The sequence below is a fragment of the Pygocentrus nattereri genome, chromosome 29, assembly GCF_015220715.1.
Source record: "Pygocentrus nattereri isolate fPygNat1 chromosome 29, fPygNat1.pri, whole genome shotgun sequence".
NCBI classification, from domain to species: Eukaryota; Metazoa; Chordata; class Actinopteri; order Characiformes; family Serrasalmidae; genus Pygocentrus; species Pygocentrus nattereri.
In genome coordinates, this window is record NC_051239.1 from 2447597 (window position 1) to 2464787 (window position 17191).

General features: G+C 44.8%; 2 protein-coding genes across 2 annotated transcripts in view; one reads left to right on the forward strand and one right to left on the reverse strand.

Annotated features, from left to right (window-relative positions):
* The first annotated feature begins 7196 nt into the window (after window positions 1-7196).
* LOC108412125 (E3 ubiquitin-protein ligase TRIM39-like) lies at window positions 7197-10903 on the forward strand. Its single transcript, XM_017684027.2, has 3 exons — window positions 7197-7270; window positions 8449-8843; window positions 10167-10903. The coding sequence occupies exons 1-3, from the start codon at window positions 7206-7208 to the stop codon at window positions 10682-10684; spliced, it is 978 nt and encodes a 325-aa protein (XP_017539516.2). The 5' UTR covers window positions 7197-7205; the 3' UTR covers window positions 10685-10903.
* A 3399-nt stretch (window positions 10904-14302) lies between these two features.
* gpx8 (glutathione peroxidase 8 (putative)) overlaps window positions 14303-17191 on the reverse strand; it is a 3228-nt gene continuing 339 nt past the window's right edge. The window contains exons 2-3 of the mRNA XM_017684023.2: window positions 16652-16913; window positions 14303-14925 (exon numbers count right to left, since the gene is read on the reverse strand). Coding sequence (XP_017539512.1) covers window positions 14762-14925; window positions 16652-16913 — 426 coding nt within the window. The 3' untranslated portion in view covers window positions 14303-14761. The remainder of the gene's footprint in view (window positions 14926-16651; window positions 16914-17191) is intronic.

The following is a 17191-nucleotide window of genomic DNA, read 5'->3' on the forward strand; positions in this document are numbered from 1 at the left end:
GTCCATAAGTGCACATGGCACCAGGACACCCTAGGCCGCAGTTCAATGATTGACTTTGTAGTCGTGTCATCGGACTTGCGGCCATGTGTTTTGGACACTCAGGTAAAGAGAGGAGCTGAGCTGTCAACTGATCACCACCTGGTGGTGAGTTGGATCAGGTGGTGGGGGAAGATGCCGGTCAGACCAGGCAAGCCCAAACGCATAGTGAGGGTTTGCTGGGAACGTCTAGCAGAACCTGTCAGATTGATCTTCAACTCACAACTCCGTCAGAACTTTGACCAGATATCGGGGTAGGTGGGGGACATTGACTCAGAATGGGCCATGTTCCGTTCCTCCATTGCTGAAGCGGCTGACTGTAGCTGTGGCCGTAAGGTAGTTGGTGCCTGTCGGGGCGGTAATCCTCGAACCCGGTGGTGGACACCCCAGGTGAGAGATGCCGTCAAGCTGAAGAAGGAGTCCTACCGGGCATGGTTGGCCTGTGGGACACCAGAGGCAGCTGGCAGGTATCGACAGGCCAAGCGATCTGCGGCTTCAGTTGTCGCCAAGGCAAAAACCCGTGTATGGGAGGAGTTTGGTGAGGCCTTGGAAAGTGACTTTAAGTCGGCTCCAAAAAGATTCTGGATGTTGTGGGGCTGTCTTGGCTGACACGCCTTTTCAACATTGCGTGGACATCGGGGGCGGTGCCACTGGATTGGCAGACTGGGGTGGTGGTGCCTCTTTTTAAAAAAGGGGACCGGAGGGTGTGTTCCAACTACAGGGGAATCACACTCCTCAGCCTCCCTGGCAAGGTCTATGCAGGGGTACTGGAGAAGAGAGTCCGGCTTATAGTCAAACCTCGGATCCAGGAGGAACAGTGCGGGTTCCGCCCTGGTCGTGGAACACTGGACCAACTCTTCACCCTCTCCAGGATTCTGGAGGGTTCATGGGAGTTTGCCCAACCAGTCCACATGTGCTTTGTGGATCTGGAGAAGGCATTCGACTGTGTTCCCCAGGGTATTCTGTGGGAGGTGCTTCGGGAGTACGGGGTACATGGCTCTTTGCTACGAGCCATTCAGGCCCTGTACAAACAAAGCAGGAGTTTGGTTCGCATGGCCGGCAGTAAGTCAGACTCGTTCCCAGTGAGAGTTGGACTCCGTCAGGGCTGCCCTTTGTCACCGATTCTATTCATAATTTTTATGGATAGAATTTCTAGGCGCAGTCAAGGGATGGAGGGTGTCCGGTTTGGTGACCTCAGGGTCACATCGCTGTTGTTTGCAGATGATGTGGTCCTATTGGGGACATCAGGCCGCGAACTTCAGCTTTCGCTGGATCTGTTTGCAGCCGAGTGTGAAGCGGCTGGGATGAGAATCAGTACCTCTAAATCCGAGACCATGGTTCTCAGGCGGAAAAGGGTGGAGAGCCCTCTCTGGGTCGGGGATAGGCTCTTGCCTCAAGTGGAGGAGTTCAAGTATCTCGGGGTCTTGTTCACGAGTGATGGTACAAGGGAGCGGGAGATTGACAGGCAGATTGGTGCTGGGTCAGCAGTGATGCGGGCTCTTTACCGGTCTGTTGTGGTAAAGAAAGAGCTGAGCCATAAGGCAAGGCTCTCGATTTACCGGTCGATCTACGTTCCCACCCTCACCTATGGTCATGAGCTTTGGGTAATGACCGAAAGAATAAGATCGCGAATACAAGCGGCCGAAATGAGTTTCCTCCGCAGGGTGTCTGGACTCTCCCTTAGAGATAGGGTGAGAAGTTCAGTCATCCGGGAGGGACTCGGAGTAGAGCCGCTGCTTCTTCACGTCGAGAGGAGCCAGCTGAGGTGGTTCGGGCATCTGGTTAGGATGCCTCCTGGACGCCTCCCTCGGGCGACTGTATCGCCCAGCTGGCCTGGGAGCGCCTCGGAATCCCCCTTGGAGAGCTGGTGGAAGTGGCTGGGGAAAGGGAGGTCTGGGCTTCATTGCTTAGGATGCTGCCCCCGCGACCCGAACCCCGGAGAAGCGGAAGATAATGGATGGATGGATGGATGGATGGCAAATGAATTGGCTTTTGTTACATCACAAAAACCCTGAGCTGTTATATGGACTGAATGTACAGTTGAGTGAATAGTATGTTTTAAACTTTAACAGTTTACATAATACATCACACTAAATCCCATGAGTCAACACCAGATCAGGCCCGGACACAATCCTATCTGGCCTGCAGAAGAACGGGGTGATTCAGAAAGACTCATCCAATTCAAAATGATTGATTTTACTGTAGATCATCACAGATCAGTGCAGTGAGCTTGTAAACGGTGTAAATGAGCCTAAAGTTTATTATGTAGTTCTACAAGGTCTCAGTATGAACCTCCTCCAGCTGGACGGACGACATCAACACCACAGTCAAACTCATCCCAGACTGGACTGAGCGTGTCGGGCGTCGCTGCTCTCACGGCTCTTTCAGTGGGATTTCGGAGATCATCCAGTGCTGTGGAACCAGCGCCAAACGCTCTGAGCTGCTGGAGCTTCACTGCTGATGAACATCACACTGCACAGTTCTGACGGATTCCCTCTGATTGACGTGGAGAACGCAGAACGTTCTGCTCAGGGGTCTCAGCTCCTCTCAGACTGAAGGAGCCGGTCAGAAACTCTATGACCCCCTCTTACAGTTGGATTGTGATTGGTTTTTACCGCCTCACGGTGGTAAAAACACGGCGCTTTGAAATCAGACGAATCTTCTTGAACCACCCTGTATTTTAACTTTGTATTAATAGTAGCTCGTTTCACAATGTGTTGCACTACAGTCCCCAGCATGCACTACAACATAATGTGCGCTCCAACTCTCTGACCCCAATATGTTGGACAGCGATTACAGCTCAATTCTACACAATTCCACACCAGTCATATCGCCGAAATGCATTTTAGCCGCAGCTCAACCAACATAAGCCCTGAACGTCGGCTCAGCAGCTCAGAAACCTGCAGTAAAGAAAGGATGCCAGGTAGGTTTAAAAGACTGAGCTCCTGGGGACGTTTACATTTTCAATATTTCAAGGTCTATTACACAAGTGCCTGTATTTTACTGCTGAGGTTTCTGCTTATTGGCCAGTTCGCATTACAGTACAATCTTAATTAAAGATTAAATAAAATATTTATTTTTCTGGCCCACAGAGTTGATGAGATCTTTAAATACGGCCCTTTAACTGGTTGAGTTTGACGCCCCTGCTCTAAATAACAGGAATAAAAGAGTGAAACGTGTCCTTTAATCAGTTCCACCGTCGGTTACATTTACATTTACAGCATTAGGCAGACAATCTTATCCAGTGTGTTCATTTTCCACAGGTAGGTAAAGGCGTGTTAGGAGTCTTGCCCAAGGACTCTTATTGTTATAATGATGGTGCTGACCCAGGTGGGGATTGAACCCCAGTCTACAGCGTAGAAGGCAGAGGTGTTACCCACTGGGTTTATACTTCTTTAACCTGTCGGCTCCACAATCACAGAACCTGCATTCAGTGCTGCGTTACATAAAACAAAAAGATTTCTAAGACCTCATCATACTTTACCTTCTGAGCAGATCCTGAAAATCCACATTCCAGTGAAACAGGAGCAGCTCTGAGCTCTGAACTCCGCCTCCCTCCACATCTCAGACGGGAGACGTTTCCTATGCCGGATTAAAGAAAAACAAGAGGAATCAAAACAATTTGGATTATAGGAACAAACGGACACGTGGTAAGACTATTAGACCTGATGGTTATTCAGTCTGTAGTGTTGAATATCAGATGCTGTTCAGTCTGGATGGTCTACAGTATGAAGACTGAAACAACGTTAAACCGTGATGGACTGTCCATTACAGACTCCCGTAGTTCTGTACTGTAGTATCAGCTGTGATGATGGACCTGACCTGCTGTTCTGTATTGATCACTGATCTAAACTCCTCCTCAGCTGAAGACAGGCCGGAGCTTTGATCCACCCCGTGCGGTGACGACAGCCAGACTCTTGAAGAAGACATGGACGTGAGGTGAGACGCCTCAGTGGTCAGATATCTTAGCGTATTTTACACATTCAGACGTTCTGCTAACCGAAATGAGGTGAGGAACTTATAGTAGGCCCAAAGTTTCTGACCACCAATTCTGGGCATGGTCTTCCTTTAGCTACTTTTAGCCACATTAGCCAAACACTCTCTTCAGCTGAAGTGATTCTGGATGTGGAAATGTTTAGAGCTGATGTTTGTGCTGACCTCCACAGGTCACACTCACCTTCCATGATGAGTGACTCGTCCATGACTCAACCCATCAAGATGAGGGGGCCGGAAAAAGAGGACGATGCATGGTAACTCCACACAACTTTCCTCTTTAGGAGCTTTGAGCGACTCTGATTTGTGATGCTAGTGTTGTAGTGTAGAGTCTGGTCCGGGTCTCAAGACCATAAACGAGTGGTTGGTTACATCACCTTCTACCTTCTACGCTCTAGACTCAGTTCAATCCCCACCCTATACTATACCAATAAGAGTCCTTGGGCAAGACTCCTAACACCACCTTTGCCTGCCTGTGTAAAATCATCAAATTGTAAATTGCTCTGGATAAGAGCGTCAGCCAAATGCCGTAAATGTAAATGAGTGGTCTTGGTCTTGGGGTGAGGTGGACTCGGAAAATATTTTCTGACATGGAATTCCACCTTATTTAAGGTGGAACTCTATCCGAAAATGTTACCAGCATTAAAACAATATTAATGTGACTAAGAGCTGAAACTCACTGCTCATTACACTGTTTACAAATCTCTTAATAGAACGTCATTAATTAGTCTTTGGCTATTTCTGCTGTTTTTAGCTGTTTCCATTATGTAGCTATGTAATGTCATTAGCCTCTCCCTACAGCAGTAATAATTACAGAATATTATTATATTATGTTTTCATTTACACCTGAAGTGATTCTGGATGTGGAAATGTTTAGAGCTGATGTTTGTGCTGACCTCCGCAGGTCACACTCACTTTCCATGATGAGTGACTCGTCCATGACTCAACCCATCAAGATGAGGGGGCCAGAAAAAGAGGACGATGCATGGTAACTCCACACAACTTTCCTCTTTAGGAGCTCTGGTAGTTGTGATACTTACAGATGCAGTTTTTTGAGGTTTAATTCTGATCTTAGGAATCGTCCTGTGTCTTCTACACTGATGGTGATGAGACGCCCGAGTGTCTTCGTCTGCGTTATATGATAAACAAGAAGCCTAATTGGGCCATTTTACCAAAGCTAGTTCAAACTGAGCTCCACCAGTCAAACTGATGACATTTTCAGAGTTTAGATATTTACAAGCATCGTGTTCTGATCTGTTTAAACACGACATTAATACAGTAATAAGCTAAATATGTACAAAATCATCATTTATAGGGTTCGTTCTGTTGGGAGGTGCGTCTCAAACCCCTAACCCCTACATTTGGGAAAATATATATAATTTTTTTTAAGATCTTTTTGATTTTCTAAGTGAAATTGTAAGATTTAGATTTTCTAAAAATGCTGTCCTATTGTTTCACGCCACAAAAAAATGTAATTCATGATTAATCTAAATCTTCGAACATCACGTCAAAAGAAATGTTTTAAATTTAAAAAAAAAAAAATGTAAGTATCATGTTTAGAAGTGTAAATGTAGGGGTTAGGGTTTGGGACAGACTCCTCCCAACAAAAAGAACCCTATTAATGATGATTGTATATATCGCTGCTGTTGGAACCGCGTATCTCCAAAACGGTCACTTTACAGGAGAAGGAAAAAACCTACTTTACTTTCAATGGAAGTCAATGGAACCGGACGTATTTCCATGTCATTTTGGGTCGTTTCTTTTGGTCCATTCTTCAAGAAATTTACACACAATGTAAAGAACAACAGGCGTTTTCAAATTATGTCAAAAACTGAATAACGATAAAAATGGAGATACAAGGTTTTTCTTCTGACAGCAGCGATACATTTAGCTTATTACTGACTCTAACGCCTTGGCCTTAATTAGACCAGAACAGAATCACTGTAAATAATCTAAGCTCTTTTTTAGGCACTTCTGTTCAAATTCCCTGCTGTTGTTGAATTTCTAGGCATAAATAAGTGAACGCATCCTCTACAGAGACCCACTTCTAATACACAGTTACTGCTTATTTACTGAATTTAACATACGGCACATGGAGTTATGGCACGCTTGTCCACTATGTTGCTAGCCGTTAAACGTTTTACACACACCTGTAATGCAATGTGTGCATTTGTAAGAACCAATGGTCACAAGATAATGTTCCAGTTATGACTCATATACACCGGTCAGGCATAACATCCTGACCACCTCCTTGTTTCTACACTCACTGTCCACTTTATCAGCTCCACTGACCGTATAGTTCCTCTCTGTAGTTCTACAGTTACAGACTGTAGTCCATCTGTTTCTCTGATACTCTGTTACCCTGTTCTTCAGTGGTCAGGACCCCCATGGACCCTCACAGAGCAGGTACTATTTGGGTGGTGGGTCATTCTCAGCACTGCAGTAACACTGACGTGGTGGTGGTGTGTTAGTGTGTGTTGCGCTGTCTGAGTGGATCAGACACAGCAGTGTCAACAGTTTTTAAACACCTCAGTGTCGCTGCTGGACTGAGAATAGTCCACCAACCAAAAATATCCAGCCAACAGCGTCCTGTGGGCAGCGTCCTGTGGGCAGCGTCCTGTGGGCGGCGTCCTGTGACCACTGATGAGGGACGAGAGGATGACCAACACAAAATGTGCAGCAGCAGATGAGCTGTCGTCTCTGACTTTACATCTACAAGGTGGACCGACAGGGTAGGAGGGTCTAATAGAGTGGACAGTGAGTGGACACAGTGTTTAAAAACTCCAGCAGCACTGCTGTGTCTGATCCACTCAGACCAGCGCAACACACACTAACACACCACCACCACGTCAGTGTTACTGCAGTGCTGAGAATGACCCACCACCCAATTAGTACCTGCTCTGTGAGGGTCCATGGGGGTCCTGACCACTGAAGAACAGGGTAACAGAGTATCAGAGAAACAGATGGACTACAGTCTGTAACTGTAGAACTACAGAGTGGAACTATACGGTCAGTGGAGCTGATGAGATGGACAATAAGTGTAGAAACGAGGAGGTGGTCAGAATGTTCTGCCTGTCTGGTGTATATTTTAGATAGAAAACCAACTCCCAGTACAGCTCAATTGTGCTTATTGATGCTTTGTCCTGCTGCCACGCAGGTCAGTATCATCTTCCATCATGAGTGGAGTGTCCCTGATGACGCCCACCAGTGTGACTGGGAGAGAAACTGAGGACAACAAAAGGTATTTCAACACACACCTCCTACTGTGGAGGAACTGATACGGATCATCACTCAAATGTGGTTATGATTTAACCTTTAACAAAAAACCTGGACCTGCTGTTCATTCTACAGTCGTGGCCAAAAGTTTTGAGAATGGCACAAATTTTGGTTTTCACAAAGTTTGCCGCCTCAGTTTTTTTAGAACCTTTCGTCAGATGTTTATGTGGTATAATGAAGTACAGTTATAAGCGTTCCACACGTGTGTTAACTTTTTATTGACAAATACATCCAGTTTATGCGTACAGTTAATATTTACAGTGTTGACCCTTCTTCTTTAAGACTTCTGCAATTCACCTCGGTGTGCTGGATATCAGCTTGTGGGCAAAATCTTGAATGATGGCAACCCATTTTTGTTTGTCCACCCTCTTTTTTAGGATTGACCGCAGGTTCTCAATGGGACTGAGATCTGAGGAGTTTCCAGGCCATGGACCCAAAAGTTCAATGTTTTGTTCACCAAGCCAATTTTGCCTTGTGACATCCTTGATGATTTTTCTTGGAGAGAAGTGGCTTCTTTGCTGCCCTTCTTGACACCAAGCCATCCTCCAAAAGCCTTTGTCTCCTTCGGTGGTGACCCGATCTCATAGCTGAATAAGGAATGGTATCAAAACATCCTCCAAGAGCAGCTTCTCCCAACAATCCAGGAGCAATTTGGAGATGAATAATGCTTTTTCCAGCATGATGGAGCACCATGTCACAAGGCAAAAGTGGCTTGGTGAACAAAACATTGAAATTTTGGGTCCATGGCCAGGAAACTCCCCAGATCTCAATCCCATTGAGAACCTGCAGTCGATCCTCAAAAAGAGGGTGGACAAACAAAAACCCAGAAACTGTGATCAACTCCAAGCACTGACTAGGCAAGAATGGGTTGCCATCATTCAAGATTTTGCCCAGAAGCTGATATCCAGCCAAGGCGAACTGCAGAAGTCTTAAAGAAGAAGGGTCAACACTGTAAATATTAACTCTACGCATAAACTGGATGTATTTGTCAATAAAAAGTTAACACACGTGTGGAACGCTTATAACTGTACTTCATTATACCACATAAACATCTGACGAAAGTTTGTGAAAACCAAAATTTGTGCCATTCTCAAAACGTTTGGCCACGACTGCACACTGATGTGCATACTTTGCATCTTTTAGTTTGAGATCTGGATCAGTTGCAGACAGCGGGGTATGTATGAAGACTGACTGGACACACAAGCTAACGCAGAACATCAGCAGGGAGAACCTTCACTATGCCGAGGCTGGAGACGTGGCCTGTGATCTGTGTGAAGGAAGGAAGTTAAGAGCGTTCAAGTCCTGCATGACCTGCCTTGCCTCCTTCTGCGAGACTCACGTCAGAGATCACTACACAGTGGAGGCACTGCAGAGACACCTACTGGTGGAGGTCACCAAAAACCTCCACATACTTCAAGAGAACGCTCAGCTGAGGAAAGAGAATGCAGCTATGAAGGACGAGATCAAAACACTGAAACGGACCATACAAGACCTGAGGCTTCCTGACTACATCTGCAAAGGGAAGACACCTGTACCAGGTGAGCGACTGTTCTATCTAATTCAGGGCTGGTTCCTCAACTGGTTCCTCAACATAAGCTCAATAAAATCAGCTCAGACTGATGATTATGATAACAGGGCGACACGTTAAAGGAAGCTTTCAACTCTTCATCAGCTGTTATTCTAATTTAGAGTGATATTTAATTGTTCTCTAGTGCATCATAGTCCAGTTTAATAAAACTTTTATCATCTATCATTCAGTGTGATGCTCTTCCTCACCATCTATCATTCGGTGTGATGGTCTTCCTCGCCATCTATCATTCAGTGTGATGGTCTTCCTCACCATCTATCATTCAGTGTGATGCTCTTCCTCACCATCTATCATTCAGTGTGATGCTCTTCCTCAGCATCTATCATTCACTGTAATGCTCTTCCTCACCATCTATCATTCGGTGTGATGCTCTTCCTCACCATGTATCATTCAGTGTGATGTTCTTCCTCACCATCTATCATTCAGTGTGATGCGCTTCCTCACCATCTATCATTCAGTGTGATGGTCTTCCTCACCATCTATCATTCACTGTAATGCTCTTCTTCACCATCTATCATTCAGTGTGATGGTCTTCCTCACCATCTATCATTCAGTGTGATGCTCTTCTTCACCATCTAGCATTTGCTGTGATGGTCTTCCTCACCATCTATCATTTGGTGTGATGCTCTTCCTCAAAATCTATCATTCGATGTGATGGTCTTCCTCACCATCTATCATTTGGTGTGATGCTCTTCCTCAAAATCTATCATTCGATGTGATGGTCTTCCTCACCATCTATCATTCAGTGCGATGCTCTCCTTCACCATCTATCATTCAGTGCGATGCTCTTCTTCACCATCTAGCATTCGCTGTGATGGTCTTCCTCACCATCTATCATTTGGTGTGATGCTCTTCCTCAAAATCTATCATTCGATGTGATGGTCTTCCTCACCATCTATCATTTGGTGTGATGCTCTTCCTCAAAATCTATCATTCAGTGCGATGCTCTTCTTCACCATCTATCATTCAGTGCGATGCTCTTCTTCACCATGTATCATTCGGTGTGATGCTCTTCTTCACCATCTATCATTCAGTGCGATGCTCTTCTTCACCATGTATCATTCGGTGTGATGCTCTTCTTCACCATCTATCATTCAGTGTGTTGTTCCTCTTCTACCTCTATTGTTCAGTGTGATGCTCTGAGGTAACAAACCCTAGCCCAAAGCTTGGTGGCATTGTCATAAGGAGAAACGTAGCAACATCAAATTGGATAAAAATGAAAATGAAGTAAAAACAACAGATTAATCCACTTCACATTCTTTTTTCTCCTCAGCTGATTTGACGCTGGATCCTGAAACAGCTTACTGTGCACTCATTCTGTCCAAGAGCCAGAAACATGTGCGACTGGGAGAAAAGAAAACCGTCAATCACTCCGCAAAGAGATTTGATAAGTATGAGTGCGTCCTCGCCACTAAAGGCTTCCGCTCTGGACGGCACTACTGGGAGGTGGAGGTCAACAAAGAGTTCACCGTTGGAGTTACAAAGGAGTTTTCTCAGAGGAAAGGGAGGTTCAGCGTCTCACCCAGTCTGGGTTACTGGTGTCTCTATCACTTCAGACAGATCTTTACAGCTCTGGAGGAGCCCAGCAGGCCACTGTCCCCCGACGCTGTGCCCCGGATTTTGGGGGTCTGTATTGATGTCAATGAGAAGTGGGTCATTTTTTATAACAATGAGACTAAAGCCCACATTTACACATTCAAACATATGGACTTCAAAGATGGAGAGAAGATCTACCCTGTATTCAGTACCACTGAGAAATCAGCAGATCTGAAGATCAGGACTGTGAGATGAATGTAAAGAGTGGACAGTGGTTGTAGTTGTACAAGTTATAGTTTGCTATTACCTAGAACAGGTTATCAAACATTAAACATCAACATTCACCCAAATCTTTTCTCTAAATACATCCCCAAACCTCAAACTACTCAGACCACATCTATGTTTTTATTAAGGTGGTGCAGACTTGACCAGTCAAACTCATCCCAGACTGGACTGAGCGTGTCGGGCGTCGCTGCTCTCACGGCTCTTTCAGTGGGATTTCGGAGATCATCCAGTGCTGTGGAACCAGCGCCGAACGTTCTGAGCTGCTGGAGCTTCACTGCTAATGAAAATCCCGCTGCTCAGTTCTGACGGATTCACTCTTATTGACGTGGAGAACGCAGAACGCTCTGCTCAGGGGTCTCAGCTCCTCTCAGACTGAAGGAGCCGGTCAGAAGCTCTATGACCCCCTCTTACAGTTGGGTTGTGATTGGTTCCTCGGCGCCTCACGGCTGTAAAAACACGACGCTTAGAAATCAGACGAATCTTTTTGATTCACCCTGTATTTTACAGTATGTCATATTTTGTACTAAAACAACTTTGAACAACCTTGACGTGGATGTACATTGAGAGGTTTTGGGATGTATTTACGAAAAAGATGTAGGTGACTATTGACTTTGTATTTGTTAGCCATGTTAGCCTCCACCGTTAAAAAGGCCAAATGTGGACCTATCGTGCCCTCGCCGATGTCATAGCATAACACTTCTCGTATTTTATATTTATTATGCTTTATTCCTGCTGTGATTGGCTGCAATATAATATGTCTTGTTCAAAAAGGAGTCAGGTCTGGAATGTGGCAGTGAAAAGCCCCAGACTGGGCAGATGTAAAGCACTTGTTGAAAATAAAAGGGTTAATAAAAGTTAGCATTAACTACTTCTCCAGCCATGTTAGTAAGTGAGCTACCACATACTGTAATGCTTATATTCATATTCTTATGCTGACCAAATCCGTAATCGTAAACAATTATATAGTTACAGCATCTCTCTGAAACAAGCCCAACTCCGTTAGCGACCTGATCAACACCTCGGTTACCTGTGGTTCCTCCGTCCATGTCAGAGTTCTGTCTAGCCTTAAACATGCATCGAGACTGAAATTCATGGGAAAAAGACTTCGGCTGTTCTCGCCAGATGTGTGGAAGCTTCAACGACACATTTGCTTCCTGAGAGCCAGGAACAGGACAACGTTTAATCCTTTTCCCACAATTTCCCCTCCAACAAGTCTGTACAGACGGTCTGCAGGAACAACACTCCACATCACTTCAACGGGAATGGGCGGGGCTAAACTGCTGTGTGATGTAATTAACGTCAACGTTCAGCTGTTCTGATGCAGTTGGATTTTAGTTCAAATGAGAAAATCTATGTTGTTTTAAGAACATCGCTGCTGTTGAAAGAAAACCTCATATCTCCAAGACATTACAGGAGAAAGACAACCTACTCTACTTCCAATGGAAGTCAACAGAACCAGATTTTTCTCCAAGTCGTTTTGTGCTGTTTCTTTTGGTCCATTCTTCATGAAATTCACACACACTGTAAAGAGCCACTGGTATCTTCAAATTACGTCAAAAACTGAACAGTGACAAAAACGGAGATATGAGGTTTTCTTCCGACAGCAGTGGCCTGCAAAATGTTTTGGTGGACTGATTTAGTCTCAGGTTACATTACATTAACACACCATTCCTTCTCAAATAAGTTGAGCGCAAGAATGTGGCTCTCTTCTACATTTGGTTTATTATTTTCAATGGAAATGAACAAACTGCTGTCAGTCTGTGAGAATTCAGTACGTTTTGTAACTGTGCTTGTGCTAAAGTTAAACTTGAAAGTAAAACTCACGAAAATGAGACACGCATGGATTAAACAATGAAGAAGTGTCATTTACTTCCAGCAGAGTGGATTTTACCCTCGTGATCAAAATACCTCAGTGGTTGTGGAGGAACAGGCCAGTGCGTCCTGAGACTTCAGCCACCACAACTACAGAAAAACACATTATCAGCTGACCGCCTAAAATAAAATAAGTCAATATGACTGTTGGACATTAGTCAAATCCTTTCAACACCAAGATCATAGCCGATACCTGAATTTTGATACAGATACACTTCTTATGCTCTTCACAAAAAATGTAAACCATAGATGGGTGTGGATGAAAACGTGGCTCCTAACAACCACCTGGAAGAGCCGGTCGACCCCAAAACTGCCCCTCATCAGATAAACAGCACTGAAAGCTTTGATCTCTGAGAGAGAGGAGAAGATCAAGCTGCTTCAGATCTGAAAACATCCACAGGTGTTTGTCCATCCTTCCACTGTGAGAAGACCACTCAGCGCTGTGGGTCTGAAAGGACGTGTAGCTGATTACTCAGAGCAAGCTAGCCAGCGCAGGCATCTGTTCAGTGACGTAACAGGACTGTCGCTTAGTGCTTAGGGTTTGCGCTCAGCCTCCTAGCACTGGTAGTACCGCTTCAGGGAGTCCTAACTAGTTCATGGAATTATGGCAGGACCAAACTGGGGAGAAAATTGGGGGAAAAATGGCAAAAAATAAATAAATAAAATAAAAAATAAAGATGGAAGCTGTAAAAAGGTAAAAGAGTGACAGACCAAAAACTGAAACATCTAATCTGATATTTAGCTGTTAAGGCTCCTGTCACTCTGTTAGATACAGTTAAAAATGAGGTCGGCAACCTAAAATGATCTAGAACCTGATTACATGGCTTTCCTCTAGTCGACTCAACTTGGACACCAGAGTTCACACAACTCAAACGTCTTCGCTGAGTCAAAAAAATCCCCCAACTACTGTTTCTGGGTCTGAAACTCAGTCAGACAAACAAACCCGAGTGCTCCGGCGGTGCGGCGGCCACTTCGGGAACAGCAAGACGTTGCTTTTCTTGCAGATTTTTTTGTTTACTGTATGTTGTGTAATCAGACAAACTAAATGACTGCTTCAAGCAGCACCAGCACCTACCATCGGCAGAGCCGATGAGAAACCAGCAACGATCTCTGCGTCCAAAAGGACTGCGGGCAGAGCTGCGTGAGCCAGACCCGCTACAGTCCACAGCGCCTCATCAGCCTGGCGCTCCTATCACAGTCTCATCTGACAGCTTTTCCTCTTGGGTTTCCGTGTATGGACAACTGTGGCACGGCTGGGATTCAAACCCACAACCTCCTGATGTTGGGATGAATTATTAGACAGTTGCACCACATGAAACTACACCGATACTGTAGTGGGTAACACCTCTGCCTTCTACACTGTAGACTGGGGTTCAGTGCCCCACCTGGGTCAGCTCCCTACACTATACCAATAAGAGTCCTTGGGCATGACTCCTAACACCACCTTCACCTTCCTGTGTAAATAGATCAAACTAAGTCGCTCTGAATAAGAGCGTCAGCCAAATGCCGTAAATGTAAAACTCTCTTCAAAATTAAAACAACAAACATTTTCTCCAGTGTATTAAAGATTTGTAGATCTGAGTTGCTTCATTTGTTCCCAAGTGCTGCAGTGGACCAAGCCGTTGCTTCAATAGAAGGATGTGAGTTTGAGCCCCAGTGATGCCATAGCCACCTGTAAATGTGTACGCAAGAGGAAAAATGTCCAGCAGTGTTGTGTGATGGAGTCCTGGCTAGAAGGAAGCTGAGTACAAAAAACAAGTTCATTTTATTTCCCCAAACTGAAATGGAGAACTACAAAATGAAGAGAACTTATGACTCCACTAAGAAGTTTGAGTTGTGTGAACTCTGATGAAGAAAAGCCATGTAATCAGTGAGTAGATCATTCTGAGCTGAGCCGACCTCATTTTAAACAGTGCGTGTCGTCCACTTTTTCCCCCTGATGCTGAAAAATGAAGAACATGGGCTCTAATTCACACCTGTAGAAGATTCCAATGTGGCACACAGAAAGCAGGCAAACACAAAAGTCTGGGCTCATCTAAAAACAACAGGCAGACAAACAGACAGACGGATGGACGGACAGACCACATTTAGTGTTCAGAGAAGTTCGTAAGGCAACACGGTGAAGGCTTTTTCTCTCAGGAACCTTTCCTTTCTTCACTGCTGGGTCTCAGACCCTCAGAGTTCGTGCCTCTTCTTCAGGATGATCTCCCGAATGAGCGCCGTGACCTCCTGCCTGATCTCCTCCATGGGTTCCTCCGGCCGCCAGAACCGCACCACCTGGCCCTCGGCGTTCACCAGAAACTTCCAGAAGTTCCACTTTGGTATCCCCTGCACCGAATCTGAGTGTCGACAAGGTGGAACGAAGTTAAGGTTCATCACATTTTTAAACTTCAACAGTGTTTATATCGCACTTTACCGTCTTACAGGAAAACACAAGGAACGTTTTCAGGAGACTTAATCATAATTACTGAGGACTTTTTTCGGTCCAAAAATTAAATGAAATAAACAAAGACAAGCAGAGCGGTGGGTTCAGATGATCTGTTACAATATGGACAGGAAGACTTTTCAGATCTTACTACACTGCCGGAACAAAGCACAATGCAGTCCAGCGGTTTCTCTGCGTAACTCGTCAGCCCCCTTTCACCCTGTTCCTTAATGGTCAGGACCCTCACGGGACCCCCACGCCACATGATACTATATTGTGAGTGGAGCTGATAAAATGGACAGTGAGGCTACGTTAGGTAGGTAAAAGCAGGTAAAAGTGGCCGCACAGCGTCCCAACGTTCCATGCTTTACCACCTCCGAGTGGACACCACCTATAAAGAGTCGTTATTTATTTACCTGGCAAGCTGCTGTTTTACCATCGACTGGAAGAGTGAACCAAATCCATCAAACTACAGCGTAAGAATTTACGAAAAAGCATAAATCCGCTCCGATAACACGACAGTGAGCTCAGACAGGGCGAGATCATTCTGATGGATTTCAAACTAAACACTTAACCCATGAGTAAAAGCATCAACACCAAACAAACAGCTTCAGATCCTGATTCACCAAAAAACATCTGAATTCCAAGTTTATCCAGAAGATTCTTTTCACTGAACTACAAGGCCGATATTAATATGAATATTATTAGTATTAGCATGGTATGACATCATAATAACATTAAGCTAATATTATTGTGTATTATTAATGAGATTTGGTAACACTGGAGCTGACCGATACAGCAAAAAACCAACACCACAATGTTCTGAGATGTTTTCATGGTCTATAGGTCACCACATTAATGTTTTAAGCTGGGACAGCCAAAGTAGCGCCACATTAAAAAATACTATGAGAAAATATGCTTACAGTTATGAGCAATACTCCTAACATTTCATAAACTGAGCAGCACTAAATCCAATTAAACAAACCTTCAGCTTTCTTCATGATCGATCACACGGCTGGTCAGTGTTTTTGAGCACTGATGATCTCCACAATACGCTCAAAAAAAAGCACATCGGGACATTTTATCCCGTATCGTGCATCGGGAAAGTTTCCAGTAGTATCGCAATATGATATTTTTGCCATATCGCCCACCTCAGCAGGGTGGGTGGACAGCAGTAGTCAGGCCTTAATTACATTTTAAACTGCATTTTATTCTGTAATTCTGACCAATTCAGCATTTTATTTTTAAAAACTATCATTCTTATGCATTACTTTTCCATAAAGAGTCCAAGCGACATAAAAACGGTGTAATAAAGGGCTTATTTGTCATGTTGGCTCATATTCCGCATCATATGTGTATAAAATTTCACCGTTTTTCTGCTTTTTATTTTTTAAAAAAGCCTTACATGTGAAGTCTCACATTCAAACTGGAATTCCACCCAACTTCCAAAAATTCCCTGCATAATCAACCAGTTAAGACGTCATTCCCAGTGGTTTGGGTCTGCGTAACGCTCAGAACCTCTCGCAGTGGTGGTGATGGGAACCAGACGTCTGCCTCTAAAAGCTCCTCGCAGAAAGTCCCTACATGAACTGGATATGAACTCACTGCCTGATGGAGCCGGATCCAGGTTCTGGTCCTACCTGTGATGAACTTGAACGCAGGTTCTGCTTCTGAGCCCATGATCTTGATCTTGCTGAAGATGGGAAAGGTCACTCCATAGTGGGACTTGGCGAGGGCTTCCACGTCCCTGCTGGAGCCGGGCTCGGTGTGGCCGTACTGACCGCAGGGGAAGGCCAGAACGTTGAAATGGGCAGTACCTAGTTCTCTGTGAAGCTCCTGCAGGAACCGGTAGTTCTCCTCGGTCTGCTCGCTCTGACTCGCCACGTTTACAACCAGCGAGATCTTAGAAGATAACAACAATAAAGGCGCTCATAAAAACGTATTTTGGGGTTATAAATCTTTAGTATGCATATATTTTTCTAATGAGACGATTTTTGGAAGTTATTAGGCTGAAATCGGCTTTTTATTGGAATTTTTCCGTTCCACCTTAAATGGTGCAGCAGTTGCATTGTGGCGCCTGAGGCGCCACAATGCAACTGCTGGACCATTTAAGGTGGAACGGAAAAATTCCAATAAAAAGGCCATTTAAACTTGGTTCCAAAGCTCGTTTGGTGGTTTAA

Coding starts and splice junctions, on each gene's coding strand:
- LOC108412125 (XM_017684027.2), top strand. CDS start 7,206: ATGAGTGGAGTGTCCCTGATGACGCCCACCAGTGTGACTGGGAGAGAA. Junction 7,271..8,448: donor GAAACTGAGGACAACAAAAG/GTATTTCAACAC, acceptor TGCATCTTTTAG/TTTGAGATCTGGATCAGTTG. Junction 8,844..10,166: donor AGGGAAGACACCTGTACCAG/GTGAGCGACTGT, acceptor TTTTCTCCTCAG/CTGATTTGACGCTGGATCCT.